Source organism: Rissa tridactyla, chromosome 2 (assembly GCF_028500815.1).
Source record: "Rissa tridactyla isolate bRisTri1 chromosome 2, bRisTri1.patW.cur.20221130, whole genome shotgun sequence".
NCBI classification, from domain to species: domain Eukaryota; kingdom Metazoa; phylum Chordata; class Aves; order Charadriiformes; family Laridae; genus Rissa; species Rissa tridactyla.
In genome coordinates, this window is record NC_071467.1 from 116,131,756 (window position 1) to 116,153,174 (window position 21,419).

Below are 21,419 nucleotides of genomic sequence, written 5' to 3' on the forward strand. Positions count from 1 at the left end.
TTCCACATTTTCTCACAATTTGCAAGTGACACAGAGTGAAGGCGGAATGCTAATTCGTCCCCAAGGCTAATTTTCTCCCATTTTAAAGGCTAAGGTTGGATTCTGCCTAGGAGGGAGAGAAACAGAGAAGAAATGGTGCAGGAAATGTTGCCACTGCCTCCGACCCCTGCTCCCCCCAGCTCCCCCCCAGCTCCACGCAGCTCAGCTCCCCATGGAAAAAGAGGGTGGTGGGGCGTTATGGTTTGAAGAACCCACAACTATTTATTGTCCTTTAGACAATTATTCTATCACCTGATGGTCCCTCCCCACCCAGGAAGGGGAACTGGAAAAAAATAAGGAAACCCAAGGGTTGAAAGATAAACAGATTCAATAGAATAAGACTAAATAATTAGCATTAATAGCACTAAAGAACCAATGTTGATCCCGACACCAGTATAAAATATAGCAGGATTATACTCAGCCCACTCTATCAGCAGGAGCTGTGCACTCCCAGCCGTGGACAGCAAATGTCGGACACTGGGAGCGTTACGGCTTCAGGAGGAAGGGAAGGGCTCAGGGGTCCGGCACCGTGGCAAGAAGTTCTCAGGATCACAGCCATCAAGGCAGAGAGAGAACTCCTCAGCACACTTTTTAATTTATATTGAATGTGACGTTCATGGTATGAAATAATCCTGTTGGCCAGCTTGGGTTGAGTGGCCGGGTCTCACTCCTCCTCATCCCTGTACCTGGTTAGGCTCAAAAACACTGAGACCTTGAAAACTGCATACCATAGCTGGCTATGAAGTAAATATTTTCACAAATTCAGACACTAGAGTCTTCTGAAAATGCAGTTTTCCCAAGTATTACAAGAGACTTTACTGAAAATTAAAATTGCTGAAATTAGTCCTGTGTCGCTCAAACCAGGACACGGGGGGGAAAATGACCTTCAGAGACTGAGCAGCGAGAGGGGGCTGAGGGGGCGATAACGGCCTGGGGAGGCAGTTAGAGCCGTTGGGGGGTGGCAGTTGGGCGGCCGCAGGGCATCCCCAGGCAAGCGGCTGGTCGGGGCAGCGGGGGGCAAGGTGTGCATGCTGGCGTGGGGCTGGGGGTGCTGGGGAGGGTCTCCATCTCAGGGGTGAGCAGGCCGTTGTGAGGTGGCATGCTTGTGGTGGAGGGGCTGTGCCGAAGCACTGGGCACACGAGCACCTGAGTCTCCTTGTTATGGGGACCTGCTGCCCCTGAGCTGGTGCGTGTCCACGCTTTTCTTCACTTATCCGTGTTTGTGTATTCAGAAAGGGGACTTTATGCACAGGAGTGTGTGCGCGCACACCCAGGCGTGCTCGTGCAGGGGGCCTGTGCCAAGGAGTGCCCCCCTCTATAAAGGAGGTGGGTGCTTGCATGCATGGGGGCCGGCAGAAGGACGTGAATCTTGGCACGTGCTTGTGGAAGCATGCAGGTGTGCATGGGCGTGCAAACTGACGTGTAGTGTACCTCAGTGAGTGTTTTCCATCCATGATTTTTCGTATTTTATCCAGTTTCATAGAATATGAATATCCAAAGGGTAGGGAGGAGATGGCCCATCGGAGTGCTGCCTAGGAGCACGTCCTACCCTAGCATTTATGCACTGGGAACTATGTATGTGCCTGTACGTATCTATTTATACACAGGGGCATGCCAAAATCTCACAAGCACTTGAATATTTTCATGTCTATACGTATACGAAGGTTTGTGTGAAGATATTGAACATCCGTCTGCAAAGAATGTGAATATATGACTGTCAGTTTGACGGTGTATCTAAGTGTGCACCCAGGTCTATTTTTACACTTGAATAGTCTGAGGAAGTAATTTTGGCTGTAAAGCGTGTGATAAGTGGTGTAGTGTTTGCACATCCTTGATGAAGTGTGGATAGCAAAATGCCTTGTATCAAGGTTAGAGAAGCACCTTGCCTGTATCGTAGATAACAGAGAAAATGTGCTTGTCTATTTGTGTTTTATCAGTCTAATACTGGCTGCGTTACTGAGAGAATGTTTTATGCAAAAATTTTATTAAAAAGTATAGATGTCACATGTATCTTCACACGTCTGTCTCATATATCTGCTATGCCAAATTAACGTGTATATTTGTATTTCTGCATACAGTAGCATGTGTCTGTTCTGCAGTGCTTTTGTTTGCCATCTGAGAACGTATGACTGTGCATTTTTAATTGGGGAGCATGTGTAGGCTCATTGGGAAGTATAGCGCATTGTCATGCACGTGGTATATTTTTTGTAGTTCTACTCTTGCAATGCATTGATTGTTAGTGCTCAGTGACAGTAGGTAACAATGACAGACATGCTGTTTTGCTGAAGATTTCCTACTCATATGGCATATTTTCATCTGTCAGTTTCCTGTAGTTTCAATAGTTACCATCATCTCCTCAGAGTCTTTAAAGGACTGAAATTAATGCCATGCTAATGACTCTGTCTTTCTATCTGGTTTAAATGATTTGGAGAAAGCCTACATTCATTATTTTTTTTTTTTAATAATATTTGTAGATGAAATGTGAAACAAGCATCAGGGCAAGAGTTCTCACATTGGCCACTTTGCCTCAATCTGTGATCTGAAGGGAGCAGCTCCAGTGGGAATGCCAGGATAGTTCAAACTCTGGATGTATTTGCTGGTTGACTTGTCAGATATCAGTACCAGTGGAGGTCACATTCATGGTGGCACTTTAATTTTCCCCAAGACCGACTACCCATCTTAATCGACAACTTTAGAAACCTCCGTTCAATCTGCTGATGCAGTGATAACATTTATTGTTCAGTCAAGTTCCATTTGGTAGCTGAAGTCAAACTTCATCCACATTATGTGACTTATACAGTTTTCCTGCCTGGTTCATAGTTAATTATCTATTAAAAAAAAAAAAAGAAAAAAAAAAGAAAGAAAAGAAGAAGGAAAGGAAAGGAAAGGAAAGGAAAGGAAAGGAAAGGAAAGGAAAGGAAAGGAAAGGAAAGGAAAGGAAAGGAAAGGAAAGGAAAGGGAAAAAGAAAAAATATGAAGGACATTTTTTTATTAATGACAGAATGATCAATGCATCAGTATTCAGTTTGGGAGTTTAGTTATGGGACACAGGTTATTCATTGCTTTTCATGCATCCCAGGAGGTAGGAAGCCTGATTTGATGGCATTAGAGTTGAAGCTCTCTAATCAGTATTTTTTTTAAAATGGTCCACTGGCTGTTGTCCCACACAAGGTCCCTGTGGCCATTCTGAACTGAGTAATTATACGCTTGAAAAATTGCTGAGGCCAAAAAATTTTGAAGACCCTAACAGAATAAGCAACTAAATTTTATTCTGTTTCCTGTGCTATGTGGGTTTTTCAAGTAAGTCGTATATTGCTCTGCAGAATTCTGACAGTGGGGTGTTAACTGCCATTGTTGTAGGGGCTTCAGTTGAGTTAATTTTTAAGGGAATCAGAAGGCAGTGCTATGTTGAAAACCATATAAATCAGTTCTGCATGTCACACGTTCTTTTAAAAAACTGTTAAACGTACTTCATATTTCGATGTTTCCTATAATCACAGGGAAATGGCAGGCAAGAAGAAAGAAACCCAGCTCCAGGTATAAATACTGATTACTTGAACAATTCTAGAGATGACTAGATCATTTTCTGCCTTTTTAAGATGTTAAAATGTTGATTCGTTTTATTTCAGGCCATAATAAACAATCAAAACCAGTGGGATGAAATGTTGCTGACAAAAGGTGTAGTAGGTACTAGCTGTTTCTATTTTCTGTTTAATGTCTCATGAAGACATTTACAGTTTTTCATACGTATGTCACATCATCTTTAATAGATACCTGTCGTAAATCTAGAAGACTAGTGCCATATTATCTTTTAAAGAAAGGTTATATTAATGTATTTATAAATGTATATAGTGATTATGAATATATACTGTCTTCTCTGATAAATAAATACTTGTCACAAATCATATTATCCATTATTTTATGCACTGCCATAGACCGATGTTTAGAAAATATACCTTTCCAATATGGTATTCTGTATGGTAGGAGGTAGGACACTTCTGTAGAAGTTTTTTCCCTAAAATCTTGTACAGACTAAATTAATACTGTACAGTTGTACTTAGCAGTTAATCACTCAGCATTCTTGAGAGTGCGTGTTCTATGAGATGTATTATCCCCAGTTTTGAATTCGCTCAGTCAAATAACAGTATCTCCTAGGTCTCCTAGTGTCCTGGTTTGGGGTGGAGCAGAGCCAACTTTCTGTTCAGTGAGAGGCTCTTGCTCACCCTTGTTGCTGTGGCAGCCAGGGTCCCTGACTGGGCTGTTTACCCCATGGAGGGGCTGCACCTGTGGGGAGGAGTGGGCAGGTCAGGGGACCCCAACTGACCGATCGGGGGTTCCATCCCATCCGCCATGCTCAGTGTAACAGCTGAGGGAGCAAAGGGGCAGGCTGGCCCTTTGTCTTTGCCTGTTCTCTGTTGGATCTTCTTCTTTGGCTCCTCTCCAGTGGCACTTCTTCAATGGCTTGCTTTCTTCAGTGACTGGTATCTGAGGAGGACCCCGTCAGCTCATCTGCCTTTTGATCCTGGTCAGTGTATTCCAGTTCCCATTTGTCACCGAGTCCAGTCTGGAACTTTCCCAGTACCTGCCAGTGACATCTTCCTGGGAACTTGATCTGGTTTTTATATATTTGTATACTGTATCTTTTCCATTATTATTTTTTAAATTATTTTATTATTAATATTTCATTAGTTTAGTTTTTTCTAAACTCATAACTCTCTTTATCTCTCTTCTTCCTCTCCTTGGAGCGAGAGGTGGGGGAGAGCATCTGTCGTCTTCTTATCGGCCAACCCAGCCCAAACCATGACACCTAGGAGTTGTATTTGGGTAGAAGGAACAAATCTGTAATGAGATCATATCTATGTAGGAGTAGTAATGTGAAAAATTATCAGCATGGGCCCATGGAGGTAAAAATTCTGTAGAATAAAGTTTCAGATAAGAATGAAAACCAACAGTGTGAAAAGAAAAAGAACAATTAAAAGGAAAAGGAGTATAACAGAAATGTATCTGTTTGGATTATCATCTCAAATAGTATCGTGAAGTAGCTTGTTGACGTCAAAAGGAGTTAAAATAAGAGGTAACTGCAATGTATCCACAGAATACATTGATGTATTCATAATGCGTTCATTGACTAGGAGAGGACTGAAAAATGTATATGAATGCCTTCCCAGTACTGTTCCAATACACACATGAATATGTCTCACTTTATAAGTACCACAAGTCAGCTGTTTGTAATTCCAAACTATTACATTTTAGTAATAGATGTGTATCAAGCTTGGTGTGGTCCTTGCAAAGCTGTGTTGAGTTTATTCAGAAAACTGAAGAATGATTTTGGTGAAGATGATGTGTTGCATTTTGCTGTGGTAAGTATGTAAATTCTGTATGGAATTTTACTTACACTTTACATTTTATTTTAAATATATCTTTTTATATATCTGCGTATACAGAGCTTTCATTTTACTGTCCTTATACCGAGTGGCCCTAATTTTGGCCTGATTGCTTCTTCTTATGCATATCTCCTCATAAGTCTTTGTTTAGAGGTAGATTAGAAATGGTAGGAAATATGGAAGGAGCTATAACAGAAAGGGAGCTGATATCCCAAACCTTTTGTTTTCCTTGATGAGATTGCAGAACCATTCAAAACCTGGACTACATGATTTTTAGTTTCAAGCCTGTCCACTATTGATTATTACATTTAAAATCCTTACATCCCTGAAAAATGTTGTTACACCTTTTTCCCAAATATTCCCTTGTATTTCACTTTTAACAGAACAAAAAGGGGTAACTGAAAAATAAATTATCACAAAACTATAATAATAAAAATATTCTCCTATACTAGGAGTATAAAATAGGTGGTATATATCATATTTAAAGTAGATAAATTTGTTTCACAGATTCACTTCCTCCCAGATGCTGACGAAACTCATCCATTTTCACGTTACTGAAAACTTTTAATTACATGAGCAAAGCATTTTTGCAGAAAATACATGTATTGTTTATCCATAAAAAAGTAGGCAGTTATGTTCAGAGATTATCTCAAGTGCTTTCAAAGAGTTGACCAGATGTCACAAAGAACTTAGTACAGTGGACAATATTTTCCATCAAGACTTCATGGACTACTTCCTCATTTATGTATGTTCTTATAACCTACATGGGAGAACAGCATTAGGATAAGTATTTTTCCGTAATTAGCTGTTGTAATATGAAGGGAGGCCAATCCCATGTTACCAAACTAGTTCTTTCTTCATCACCAGCAAGTGCCATAAGGACTGCTCTTGTATTTAAGGCTGCAGTTTGTGTAACACCAAAGTATATAAGACTGTAGTTTTCTTGCAGGCAAAAAGAGTTTTTTATATATATATATATATGCATACGTATACACGTGAGTAAATAATATTTTTAATCTGACTTCAGGCAGAGGCTGACAGCATTCCGACTCTGAAACCATTTAGGAATAAATGTGAACCTGTGTTTCTTTTTTGTGTTGTAAGTACATCGCATCTGTTTCTTTTAACGTGATGACTACTTTTGCCTTAGTTTTTCTGTAAAAAGAAATGTGAAGCTGTATAACTCATATCTTTACATTTTTCAGTATGTAAGATCATATAATCAGATATTGTTTACTTGAGGCTGTTTTCCATGCCTAAATTTGTGGTTCTCGAGCACATTTTGGTTGTGGCTGCTGCACATACAGCCACAGAAGATTTGTGGTAGCCATGGTTTTGGTAGTTAGTGAGAAATCCATGTAAATTCTCCAGGGTTGCCTCACATAAAATGCCTGCTTGTGGCTACACTGAAATGATTATTTTATGCACACTTTTCCTCAAGGAAAAAGACTTTATATTTCCTGCCACTTCAAGGTTTTTCAGATAAACAAATAAAATTGCATTTTTCACACCTGAGCAATTGTAAGAATTAATCACATATTTATTATCTCTCACTGATGGATACAGAAAGACTGTTCTCCTGGGGCTCCACTGTGGAACACTGCTCACTTATGAGGCAGGGGATTTTTTGACTTGAGGGTGCTAGGATTTGAATTCACGCAACTAGAGGAAAAACAATGAACTTTTAGGGCACTTTCAGATTTAAATCTGCTGCCAAGTGAAGTTAGCAGTATCTTTGATCGACAGTAATTAGCTTCACTGTGGTGCTCCTGAATGTGGTAGAGCATGCACTGAAACATAACACAAATAAAAAAGATAGAAAACTCCATGTTATCGAAATTAAGAGCTAGTAAATTCCATATTTACATTTACTTCTGACTGTAGTATTAATGGTGAGCCTAGAAATAAACATGGAAAATTAGGTAGAGAAGGAAGGGAGGAAGTAAAAGCAAGAAAGGCTCATTCTGAACTAGTAGAGGCAGTAGTAGATTTGTTACTCGCTCCAGTGGGCATGGGAAGTTGTCGTGTTGCTGGAAAAAATAGCAAGATACAGCATGTTCCAAAACTCGAGTTGATGTGTAAACTGAGTGACAAAAACTCACTGAGAGTGTTATTTTCTCTTTTACAGAATGGCAAAATTACTGCAATAGTGAGAGGTGTAAATGCTCCTCTTATAAGTAAGAAAATAACAGAGCTAGTGCAAGAAGAGAGGGATATTGCAGCTGGGCAGAAGAAACGCGCTGAGGTACTCACAAAACAGATACTTAAATATAAATTAGGGTTTTTGTTACACTTACGTGGTTTCTCTCAATGCCTGTGATAATGTTTTCTGTAATATAATGTTTAGTTTTTTGTATTTTTTTCTTGACAATATAGTGCCATATGTGAGGGTTGTTTTTTTTCCAAAATTTCCATTAAACGGTACTTTATAAAAACTTAAGAAATTTACAGATTAGGCTATTAATGCAAGAAATGGAGAGATGGATGAAATGTCACTAGCACATAAAGGGTTTAGTCATCTTTTTTCTTTCAGGACTGAGTATTTGTCATATATAACAGTAAGAATGCATTGTAAGAATGCATAATACAATACCAATACAGACTTGGGAAATAGTGCTGTCTCATTGCTTGTTTGGAGTGAAAATGGAGATCAAAGAACTCCGCTTACAGTAAAAGGAAACTTTTAACAAACTATAGCTCAGATAGGGGAAAATCAGGGCAGCCCAGAGCCTAGAACTGCTCACTTTCCTGGGTAGCAAATATGTTAGTTACATTAAGATAAAAGTGTTGTAAAGTTCTGACAGCTATGTTTGGTGACTTTAGCTTCACACTGGTGATGTACTTGTACTGGATTTATCTTAGGTAGATGAACTTGTTTTCCTAGAAGAGAAATCATCAGAAGAGACCGTTGAGGACAATGCACCTGAGGGTAAATATATATGATTTATTTTAGAAATATTAACATAAAGAAAAAGAACAAGTGTATTTTTAGTATTTTGATTTGAGAATTGTGTATGTCCACCACCAGTAGACCTTCCTTTGAGTCAATAACATGAGAGGTTATACTTGAGGATGTGAAACTGAGGGGAAGCTTTATTCTGTAAGGAATTAAGATATTGAACTGTCATCATTAGTGTTTTCACCCCGCTTTGGAAAGCTTTAAAATTCAGGTCCCTGGCACATAGCAGAAGCTCTGCACGCCAGGAACTTTCCTGTGTAAAACTAGTGCCTGAAAGTCATGTCTACACAGTCCCTGTGTTAGCTATGTACTTTTGTTGAGATGGTGCTTGTTAACCCTTGGGTGTTCTACAGAAACACCAAGATGGGGGCAGCCTGTGAAGACTGGAAGAGTTAAGGAGTGGCATGCCTTGTATTTCGGATTATTTTTAATTAAATCTTTCACCAGATTAGATTTAAGCACTGAAGAACAGATTTACATAAGAGCATAAATCCACAATAGTAGGATAAGGTTCCAAAAAGATTGAAAAATACGGACCATCCTGCTTGTGAGTCTCATGTCTATGATTTATTTTAGGCTTGTCATGAGCTGGGACCTACATCTTTCCTATTCTTATTGTTATCTGTGACTATTGAAGCTTCCTACTGCTTCATATATGCACAGAATGTCATTTGGCAATGTTCAGGTAGAATAAACTCCTCCATCCTCTCCCTTTTTCATGATCTTGGCTTTTTTTCCTGTGATAAGGCATTCAGTCACTGTCACATATTAAGCTATGTCCATTCTCCTTCCTCTTCATGTCTTCTTTATTGTATGGTTCAAGTAACATGCTCTTGACCTCAGTTTTAAACCCTCTGAGACCTAGTAGTACAGTATTGTAAATCCTTTAGCAATTATATACGGACTTTGCTCTAATCCACAGAACCTAGATGTGCAACAAAATCAGGGAGCAGAGTTTTCAGCTTCAGGTTAGGGGATCCCTCAGAGGCAATAACTGACTAACACTTTGATGTATTTCCCTTACCGCGTGCAGGTGCCTTTGAGTGTTTTCTAGTACTGGAAACAAGTAGTAGTCTGGTGTTTCCATTAGAGCTATCAAGTTCTTCTACAGTGTGCTAACACTTAACTGTAAACCTCAGATTCTGCAAAGAAAGATGTAGTTTATATTCTCTTGTGACCTCTTTCTGTCATTTCGCAAGGATCTGTATGCTATGGATGTTGTAACTGTATGTCTACACCCAGGAGCACCTCTTGTTTTAAACATTAGGTTGTGTTAGCAGGCATGTGTTACTTCAACAATTATTGTAAATGACTACGGCTTCCACAATGCTAAGGAAACAAACATCTACTATGACAATAAATGTATATTTTTACTGGAAAACTCCAATATTCATACATATTTTCACTTAGTGAATTTTCTCTACTAATACTCATTCCTTTCACATTTCTAGCCTTGTGCACACAGAGCTCCCTAAATAAACTGTAATCCTGAATTGCAGTTTATCCACCACACCTAGGTCCATGTGAACCATTTCTCCACCATATTACCCATAGCACCAGTGGTTCATCAGAAATGTGGATTCCAGGGATGGCCAAGGATGGTCCCACAGTCCAAGACGTAATTTATGTGCTGGAGTCACTTATTTTTTGGAACCACTGTTTGGCCATCTCAATATTAAAATGGAGAAGTATTTAGATAAACCCACCTGTAAGTAATGGAAAATTTAGTTGAGTATTTATTTTGACAAATGTATTCATTGACACCTGTTTTTTTTCCCTTTCTCAGAAGAAGTAGTCAGATATTCTGTTGGAATTATAAAACCTGATGATGTCTTAGAGGGACGCGTAGAAGAAATTAAACAAAAGGTAGACCAAATTTGAAGATTCATTCATCCTATTTAGCTGAGGCATAGTACCAAGATGTAAGACTGAGTAGATCCTAATTTATGCTCAGGCTTTAGAGCAAGACCTGTTAATGCTTCTCTGATAAGGATGATAAATGCAAGGTAATTTTGACCTGAAATAATATTGTATTCAGGGTGACAATATTGCTTTAATATTTTATGTCACTAGGTGAGGTATGACATTGATTCATACTGTGATGATCAGCGATATGTGACATCTACAAACAGAAAAGTGCCTTTTTTTTCCTCATATTGCAATAGAAACAAGAGCTAGAAACCGTGGTGGGGAAGTTAATCCTTCAACACAGCATATTTAAGAACTGTAGGCACACATAAATCAACTAACAATTCTTTGTGGAAGAGTGTGTGTGTGTGCAGATGCATATGACACTATATGTGTGTAGATGGTGAGGTTAATTCATGTGCTCTAGTAATCAGAGATTGTACACTAATATGTCTCAGTAGTGAAATGCTTGTTCCTGCAGTGTGATTCCAGCAAGTACGCAACGGTGTGTCCAAGGGTTCGGTGTTTAAGCCATCAAATAGTGAAAGAAAAATTATTTTGCCTTTCAGAATATGATACTGTAGGAGTGCTCCTTTCGATTAACAGGAATTTCTTACTGTTTCTGTTACAAAAAAAAGAAAAAAAATTGTCTCATATATTAAGATAAAATTATGCTAATTTTAAAAAGTGTTATGACAGGGCCGGTGACCTTGGCAGGAAAGAAAATCAGAGTGCTGTACGGGTTATTTCTGCAATTATTCTACCTTGGCCAGAAAGGAAGGAGGTTCAATAAATGCAAAAAAAATAACAACATTTACAACAACATTTTCAGAAATGGTCACATGTTAATCACTCACAATGGTTAAAATGAGTTTATTCAATGTTAAATAAAAGGGATTACTAACTCCTGAATGAATACATACATTGAACTGCACTGTATTTTTCACAAACAAAAACTTAATGCGCATTGTAATCCTGAATTTAGTGAAATGCTTTGAAAAGCTGGAACTGTAGTTCAAGCAAAAGTGTAAGTAATATTTGGAATGTTTCAGAGAATTTTAAACTTGAGATATCTTCCAACATCAATCAATCTTTAGATTTATATTAACTATGATTTTGTGTATATTCATTTTCAAATACCACTGAGTAATAACTGAATAATTGCAGATTAGAAAGGCAGGATTTGGCATTGAAGTAGCAGAGGAGAAAATGCTAACTGAAGAGCAAATCAGAGCATTCTATGCCCGGAATAAAGACCAGGTAAAAACAGACTAAAAACCTAAACAAAAGGAAGAGTTAAAACATATAATTGTAGCTGTATTCGTTTGCAAATCGCTGGCTTGTAAATTTTTAATATGTTGAAGAACTGAAGCAATGCAGATTTAGTACGTAGGAAAAAGGAAATGTGATCTCTTTTTTTCTTGTCAACTCATACAAATATGGTTTGGTGGCACTCTAACGTTCCAACTAAATTAATCTGAACTCCAATTAAACACGAAAAGATTTTGTAGCTCTTTGTTATCAGAGTATGTATGACCCTTAGTGCTGGCCTAAGTTAGGGGCTGAAATGTAGCACAAAACCAGAATCCGGTGTCATCTGTATGGCAGTATGTACCTATTTGACACATACTCTTCCAACAAGAAAATAAGTGATAGTATATATTACATCTTTTCTTCTTTACAGCTTTTATCCCAGGGTAGTACTGGGAATAAGCAAGGTAGAAAGAGAAAGCATCTTTCTGGTCCTATCCTATTTTAGGAGACAATAAATAGCTAAGGAGAGACAGGAAGTTGGTCTTGATGTATGATTATGTTGGTCACCATTAAATGGTGGTGGTCTAGCAAACTAGCACCAGGATATCGTCAAGTGCTTTGCCAGTGTGATAGCTAAAATTAACTCTACAGAAGGCTCTGTGAAGGTGCTTAGCAAATAATTATACCTTTTCCTGTTTAAGATCTGCATAAGATAGACAGAGGCTGGCATTACATGCAGACAACTAGTGTGTTTGGTATTATTAGAGGGGCCAGTGGAAGGGATCAATGAAAAGGTTGGCCTAATCAAAAGTAGAAGCTGGGAAAGTGTTCCTGTGGCATTCCAAATGAATGAGAGTGAGACAAGATGGTTCCTACTGAAGCCAAAGGGGAAAAAAGAAATCCGATAGTAATCACCAGATAGTTGCAGTATGGTTTAGAAAGGAAGTCACAGGAGAGCTTGCAAGGAACTGTGAAAAACTTGGTTTTGGCCAAGCTGGGATTCTAGTTTAGACAGTGATGGTTTTGAAATAGAGGTAAAAATAAGTTATCTTCATTGGAACAGCAGCCAAATTTGAGATTAGTTAGGTATAGAGGGAGACGTGGCAAGAACAAAGACAGGGATAAAGCATGCAGTGTTTGATACATGGCAGCACTACTACGCCGCAGCAGACCTAGCCAACATTAGGACAGGGAGAACAATAAAACTACTGTGAACTATCAGAAGGGGTTCAGAGAGCCCTATGCATATTGAGAAGCCAATTATTTGCCATTCTTTCAGTAATGTAATTCTAAGCTGAAAAATAATTGTTGAAGTGACAATATGGAATATAGATTCTTTGTGCTCGGTGGGCAAAATTATTCCTGATTTAACACTCTGCAACCATGCTGAAGGTCCAGAGGCTGCCTAATATAACAGAATGGAGACGCAAGGTACTAGACCTTCAGATGTAGCTGGATGCAGGAATTGTTTCTTCTTAATGATGAACCTGCGTGAGCCAGGAGAGCCAGATCTAAGAGCCACATCTATTTCTCTTAATGTGAGCAAGTGTACTTTTGAAGCCACAACAGTATAGATATTCCCTTTATGCATTGTACTAAATGTTTTTGTGTTTGCATTCATTCTGTCTCTTTTGAGCTTGTTCATTTTGTGAAATGGGTTTATGCATAGATATGAAGATAATTGAAAGAGAGATGTAACGAATTGATGAAAGCACACATGTGAATATTTCATCCTTGTATTATTAAAGGAAAAATGTATCATACGCAATCAGATGAGGGTGACTGGTAAAGAAAAGATGTAGTCAAATATTTAAAAGGAGAGAAGATATCTGATGCAATTCACAATACTGAAGAAAAAGGTGACATACAAGGAAGAAAGATTAAAAAAGTCACAACAGGTTCAAAAGTTGTTTTCTGATGAAAATGTACATTTGTAGGATTGAAAAGAAGTGAAGGAGTTAAAAGAGCATAGCAAAGAAAATAAAGGAAAAGCCTACAAATGTCTTGCAAATATCTGTGTTCTATATTTTCAGCCAGCTGTATGATTTTTAGTTTCAAAAATTATGCCTGGAATTGTATTGCAAATTTTTATGTCACACTGTATGTGCGACTGCAAGCATAGCATTTGGTCACATTGAGCTTCTAGATCATTTTCTTCACTTGCATTTTAACCTGGAAGAACATGTGGTACTTGCTTAATGTAATTTTATGACTTCGTTTACCTCAATTAAGGTAATGTGTTTTAGACATTTTATAGTGGTGATGTCTCAAATGACTGATCAAAAAACTTCCCAAACAATTTGACAGATTGAGTAATGTATGTGAATGCCATTTTAGAACAGGAATTATGAGTTACTTTGGAAAGGACGGTTATCTCATTTCTGATGATAAGCTCAGAGTTCCTGCAATTCATAGGGGAAAAATTATGTTTTTTAGCCTGATTTTGAAGATTTCGTTCAATTCATGATGAGTGGACCATGTCACGTTTTGGTAATCACTAAAAGAGAAGCAACTGATCCTATTCCTCACTGGAAAGAACTACGTAAATTGAGTGAGAGTGGGCCTGATGAACCTAAGGCTGTGAATCCAGACGGGTAATTAACAGTGAAAATGTGTATATGTGATTCAGTTACAGTATTTGGAACACACCGTAAATCAAGGTCCATTCTTGCTCACATGCCTGTATGCCCAGGGTGCAGAGAACAGGCAGAGTTCTTCACCTGGTCTTTCACAAGGCCATCATTAGAGATGCAATCACAGTTCCTGTGGGAACACAGAACACTTGCTTCCTAGGTAAAAACAACAAGCAAAGGGCACTGATCTCTTGCCATTTCTGAACTAGCCTTGAATGGATTATCAGACCGATGGGAACAGTGCCACTCTTCAAAGCTGAAGTACTCCATGCAATTCTACTTCATACTAGTTCACCCAAAGTGACTGCTGGCATTGCCCATTGAAGGTTGCACTTTTGCCCGTATTTACTCGTATGTATGCTGGGAAATTGTAGATGTGGCCCAAGGGAGACTAGGGGACACCTGAAGCATGCCGTGCTCCCTGGGACCACTCTGTAAAAGTCAGCAAACAAGTGGGAGGGTTTTGTTCCCCTGCACCCAAGATGCATAAAAACATTGTAAGGATTATCTGTTCACAACCATGATATCTTGAAATGTCTGTTTTCCCCCTATCCCAAAACTTTGTAGAGAATTTTGAAGAGGATGATAGCTGTATACACAGCATCAGACAATAAAGAGCAGAGAGCATTCACAAAAATTCAACTGTTAGATCAAGTTTTATATTTAGACATGAGATTTACTTCAAGCAACATGAATTTAAATACTTTGTTTCAAAGAAGAACTTGTCATAATAATTGATATTTTTGTTGATGCCTGCTGTAACCCTTTCTGCATTAATTTAGTGCAACTGGGGAATATCGCATTTTCTGTAAGTGGCCAAGAGTGACTGTATTTACATAGCTAAATAAAACTTAGAAATACAGGCTAGTAACAACGAAAAGTATCTCTGTTAAAGGCAATTCAGTAGTGCTATCATCTTTATGATCATGCTGTACATGAATGTACACTTGTCTGGTCCTTCTGTCTAGTGAAAGAAAGACTATTTTGAATAAGCTGGAGGGGAATTAGAAAAGCTGCATGGCTGACATTTCTCCTTCACAGCACATGACAAGGCACTTTCTGAGAAGATTAATAATTCTCATCTCAGAAATGTTACTTCAGCCATGAATTTGAATTTAATAAAAACTTAGTTTGCCATTCTATTCTTAATTTAACTAAACTTTAAGAATGAACATTTTTAAGAAGTCAACTGTTAACACAATGCATGCAGTGACTTAAATATTGTATTACTTTGTGTCTCGTTAGGTTGGAAGGAAATGCAGAAACTGTGAATATATTAAATATATGTGATGTACAAGACAGTGTAGAAGATGCCAGCAGGCAACTCGCTTTCTTTTTCCCAAATTTTGATAAAAACAAGACAGACCAAAAAGCTGAAAAGACCTTGGCCTTAATTAGACCTTGTCTCTTAAAGGAAAGACGGAGTAAGTGTTAATAACTACATTTTCCACCTAGGGTATATAAAAAGTCTCTTTTTTTGAGCTTTAAAAAGTCTAAGTCTACTAATGAAATGTTCTTAGGTTATATTGTCTCCCCAGCATTAAACTAACAGTAATCTTTGTGGGGAAAAACGTTACATGGTTAATGTTTTTGATATATTGTGAATGTAAACGTCAATGCTATTTTGTTCTTTTGCCCAGTTTTTCAAGAATGTCTTTAGATTGTATATTTGTATGGAATTTTTTTAGAAGACCTCTCAGAGAAGCTAGCAATTTCAAAGTATAGTGTAGGGGATCCTACTTCCTGCCATAATGAAGCAGCTGATATTACCCTTGAATGGCAGGTCAGAGGTAGATCAATGGCAAGGTGAAAAAGATCTGACCCAGGATGTTCTATGCTGCCTATTTTCATTTTTTTCCTAGATTCTAGATAGCACCTTTATTTCTAACTTGAGAATCTCTGCATTGGAAATAACCTATACACAGAGATCTGAAAGACTACAATTTTGACCTCTCCTTGTGTATTTATTTTCTTGATTGATGTCTAGCATGTTGCTTAGAGCAGAAGTTTTGCAGTCCATTTATAGGCAATTATAGAGTCATTTTTACGTGTACCAAACACTGCTTACTTATGCATGTGATCTTGTAAGGCTTAGTCAAATCAATATTTACCTATTCAAAATCCTTAGACCTTCTTTTGGTGATAGTAACACATACCGTGTTTCTCAGTCAGGAATTCCTACTGAGGTTTCTGAAGTGAGAGAAAGCCTTAAGGTGAGCATCAGCTTTCTGAGTGTCCGGGCAACACTCACAGTTGCTTTGAATTGTTTTTCTGTTCTTCAGTTAAGAAATTAATTCCCCTGTAAAAAATTAACATTATGATTAGAAAGCCCATGTCATTTCTTCGAAAGTGTGCTAATTAAAGAACCCATGGCAACTTAGCATTATTTCAATATTTTAAATAGATTCTATCATGCAAAGAATAAAGGATGATGGCTTTGAAATAGCAATGCAGAAAGAAATAATCCTATCTGAAGAACAAATACGTGAATTTTACAAAGAGCATGAAAATCAAGACTACTTCCCAGTCCTTCTAGAGCAAATGACCAGGTACATTCAATGAAAAACGAGCATGTGGATATATAAATGAGACTGAACTTTTCACAATGAATAATTATCCTGAATAATACCTGGCTACAAGATACACATGTATCTGAGCATTTAGTAAAACTCAAAACCAGGAACAGAAAACTGCAGATAATGAGATAATTCCCAAGTAGAGTAGATAAATAAATCAAGCTTTTAAAAGTTACTAGCTACTCCATATCTCTCTACATAGGATGTTGAAGTCAGTTGTGAATTCCATTGACTTGGGTGAAAACAGCTGAGTTCTGCTATGGAAGGCTGTCTTTAGGTTGTCTGCAGGAGAGTTCTGAAATCTTCATCCAGGCTGTGTGCTGGATTCCTTAGGGAGGAAAAAATAAATCATTGCATTCATATGAAGCTGGGACATGGCTGGGACAAAGGGAAAAACTTAGAAGCTGATCAGCATTTTTATGTCTAACAATAAATACGTAGCCCAATTCTGCAACATTCCTGCTGTCTTGTTAACATTCAATAACTTTGAAATTTAAATTTAAATTCAAGCCCCTTAAAGTTCTATTAGACTGTATCTGTTTAAATGCAGATGGGTTTTTAAATCCTCCAATATCAGGGCTCATTTTCCTGGCCTGGACATATATATAATCAAATTCCTTTTACAAATTACAGAGTTTAATATTTTGTGGTTTTAATGCTAGTTTTCTCATTTTACAGTGGTCCAACTCTTGTACTTGCTCTAACACGAGAAAATGCAATAGCGCACTGGAGAGATTTATTAGGTCCAAAGACTGTTGAAGAAGCCAGGAAGGAAAATCCGAACAGGTAATACTTAAACTAGTAAACTATCATTCACAACTTCCAATTTACTTTCACTTTCCTCATCACAATGAGTAACACATTCCAGCTGGTGTAACCGTAGTGCCATCATGTGGAAACTGACATATATTTCTGCACTTTGTCAAGCTTTTCTTGGAAGAAGTGTTGTGTTACACATAGTGACTATAGCATTTTTTGAGAAATAATGGCTACCAAACATAATGAAAAGTTGAGTTTGAAGAAGAGTATTGAAGCGAAAGAAGATCTCTTGAGTCAGAGAAAAATCCTTGTCTGCTAGAAGCACGTATCACAGGAAGAATCCACCCATAATAATCTTATAATCTTGCTCTGACGGTTGCAAGAACAGGTTACTTGGCTATTAAGTTGAATCTTTGTGAGCTTGGATGGCAATTTTTAGGCTTTGGGATCTACAGAAGTATTGCTTTTAATTTTCTATGTGCAAAAATATTGGTAATATGTCATGTTTATTGATTTTTTGCTTGGAATAGCACCATTATTTTTTAGAACATAAGCTTATTTTCTTAGCTTAATGAAAACTTCCTATCAGTAGTGGATTTTATTTGTGACTGAGTTTCTTCTACACATTTTATAAATTAACATCTTAGTTTTACCTGCTTATTTTATTGTTCTAAGAAGCTGCTGTGGTATCATCTTACCTGTTACTTCATTAAACAAGAACTATTATTATCTTGGAAATACAACAAGGTGAGGGATGGTGTTCAATATATATTGTTATATATATTTTTATATACATTGTTATTGTTATATACTGTTATAACAAGAAGAGGGAAAGTGTCCGTATTTCAGGTGGTTAATTAAAAAGTTGATTGTTCTTCCTCTAGACAATGAAGGTTTCTCACTCCTACAGAGAGATCATCAAGCACTTAAGTTGCCGGATCAACATTAATTTATATTCACAAGGTTAAGTCATAGTTGAAGTTCAAAATGGCTATTCCTTTAAGTAACTAACTCTTTTAATGACTCTTAGTTTACGTGCAAAGTATGTAGTTGAAAACGTACCTATTGGTCAGCTGCATGGTAGTTCTACACCTGATGATGCTCAGAAGGAACTAGAGTTCTTCTTCCCTCAGGAGCACACACTGGCATTAATCAAACCTGATGCTGCCAAGAATCATAAAGGTAAGTGTCCTAGAAAGTTTGGGTTACGTCTACAGTTGTAGTTTCTACAAAATATTAGCAACATACACTGCAGTAAATCATGTCAGATGCATTCTTTTTACTCTCTGAAATGCTTTTTCCGTGCAGAGAAATGCTTTTACAGGGCTTGCATAATTCATATTGAGGTCTCAAATGTCACATTTTCTTTGTTTAAAGCTGCCTATAGCTCTTTCTTCACAAGAATGGTGGTGAATTGAAGTAAGAGAGTTCTTAGCTAAATTTAAAAGCCAGGAACTTGTGCAAACTAGCCATCCAGCATCCTTCTAAGTCAAAGAAGAGGCAGGCTTTCCAAATTCACGTTACTTATTTCAGACAGGTATCTCTACTGACTCAGAAGGTGTTGCTGCTCAGTTAGATGCATTTCCATCCTTGGTTTAACTTGCTATTAGACAAAGGGAATGAGGAGGAAAGGTCAAAGTAAAAATTACACTACGTACAATTTGGCATCTTGCCTTTAAGATTTTTACTTTTTTTAAAACCTCTATCCGGAGCCTCTTCTTGGCATTCTTCTTTTCTGTCCTAACAAATTTCAGTAGTCTTTTCAATGTTAATTCATCAGTGGCTTTTGTGAGTCTTTCTTCCCCTCTTGTAACAATCCAAATTGATTTTAGCAGGCCAGATGGTGTGTGATGTAGCGTTACGACTACAGTTCGCTTTCTGTCCAGTGTGAGAAACAGCAGTGAATGCTGCTGGTATAGTTTGGTTTGTCACCTGCATATAGAGATGGATTCATGCAATGACAATGGTTTCTATATGTTTTAGGGGACCGTTGAAGTGTTTGTCATATTGTCCATGATTGCTTGATACTGAAAGTAGAATTTTAATAGGTATTGGTGATTTCTTTTTTTTAAAAAAGCATCTAGTATTTTCTGAAACTTTTAAAGTTTGGGTGGTATTTTGCATCTAAACTTTTAAATTTTTTTGCATCTAAACTATTTCAATCAAGAATGAGTTTGCTTGTTATTCTCCTAGATGACATTATGCAAAAAGTTAAAGATGCTGGATTTACCATCTCAAAGATTAAAGAAGAAGCTTTAACTCGTGAAATGGCTACACAATTTTATAAGGATCACACAGGAAAACCCTTTTTTGAAGAGTTAGTGACTTGTATGACTGAGTAAGTGTCTCGTTATGCAATACTGAGATATGTAAGTATACATCAAACTTTGAATTTACAGTGCAAACAAAATATGCTACACCCAAAGTGAGCTAAGGATTTTACGCTCTGTCACTTTTTCTGGCAAGTTCGGTGGCTTCTAGCATGGAGTGCTCTTCTTTTAAAAGGAAGATTTAAAATTATTTCCAAAGTTATGGATAGTGACTATTATTTTGGATTTTTTTTCTCAAAAAAAAAGAACTAATTTCTGATGCAATCCTTGTTCTTCCACTGTAGGACAAATACCTTCCTCATAATATTGTTAGTATAGCTGTTGATTAAACAGTATGTATTGTCTTACTTCAGAAATGATTGGCTGAGAATCTTTTTAGGACAATAAGTCCAAATCCAGATAGCTGATCATCATAATCTTTTTGGCTTTCGAATACAGGGTATTGTCTTAAACAAAAAGCGCAGAAACAAGTTTTAAAATTGAATCAGTTTAACAAAATTCAGATACTGTAATACTTACCACAACCCTTCATGTTACCTCTGAAGTCAAAACTGGGTCTGCATCTCAGAATAGTGTAAGAGCTTTCTTATATTGATTTCACAGGGGCCCATCAGTGGTAATGATCTTAACAAAGGAAAATGCTGTGGAAGAGTGGAGGCAACTAATGGGTCCAACTGATCCCGAAGTGGCAAAAGAGACCTCTCCTGAATCAATTCGAGCTCAGTTTGCACAAGATATTTTGTGTAATGCTGTTCATGGATCATCTAATAGAGAACATGCACTGAAAAGCATTGAGTGCGTATTTGGAGAGATTGATATAGATTGAACAATTAAGATGCAGTCTCTGAAAATTGATATTCCTATCATTAGATGCATTTGTCTGCCTAACCACCTATATTTAACACTGTATACACACATTTTTTCCTTCATACTCTTATTTTTTTATCAGCCAGTTTTTTTGTTATCTTTGCCACCTTGCAAAGCATATCAATGTAACAAGTAATACCTGCTAGAAGTTTGATGTTGGTAATTATTTCTTTATGTATGCTTAGTAGATAGTTTTTCTTTTATCAGTTTAACAGATTTATGCTTTTCCAATAGTTCCAGGAGTCTAAGGTGTTTGTATGTAACTACCTTAAAAAAACAGGGTCAAGGAATGTTGGTAAAACACTGTTAATGATACGTCCACTGTGATGTGGGTTGAGTCCTCCAGTTCAGGCAGCCTATAAAGAAGAAATGCTGAAAGGTAGCAGAGGCACTGCTACAACACTGGTAGCAGCGGAAGCAGCAGCAGTTTTGGGAATGCTCCACACGGGAGAAGGAGCCAGGGGCCAGGCATGACCCAGCACCCTTACCAGTGGGGTGCAGTCCCACAGCATCCAAGCAGAACTGGGTAGCCACATCGATCAGCAATCCCAGACAAAGTAAGTAATGAACCAGGTCCATTTAAGGGTCCAGTCAGGAACAATAGGAAAGAGAGCCAGAGAGATGTACTCCTGCAACACAGCTCAGGCAAGGATTAAGCCCAAGCGCAATCTTAAATGGGGCTTCTGTGCCCTTTGGGCAATGGTATGGGT

At 37.7% G+C, this 21,419-nt stretch overlaps 1 protein-coding gene across 1 annotated transcript; it reads left to right on the forward strand.

Moving 5' to 3' along the window:
• Positions 1–3,543: 3,543 nt before the first annotated feature.
• On the forward strand, positions 3,544–20,668 carry NME8 (NME/NM23 family member 8). Its single transcript, XM_054192363.1, has 15 exons — positions 3,544–3,576; positions 3,669–3,726; positions 5,293–5,399; positions 6,451–6,522; positions 7,552–7,668; positions 8,286–8,352; positions 10,172–10,248; positions 11,458–11,550; positions 13,981–14,138; positions 15,423–15,601; positions 16,582–16,726; positions 17,432–17,539; positions 18,543–18,694; positions 19,706–19,850; positions 20,446–20,668. Exons 1-15 carry the CDS (start codon positions 3,544–3,546, stop codon positions 20,666–20,668), a joined length of 1,734 nt encoding a protein of 577 aa, XP_054048338.1.
• The last annotated feature ends 751 nt before the right edge of the window (positions 20,669–21,419 follow it).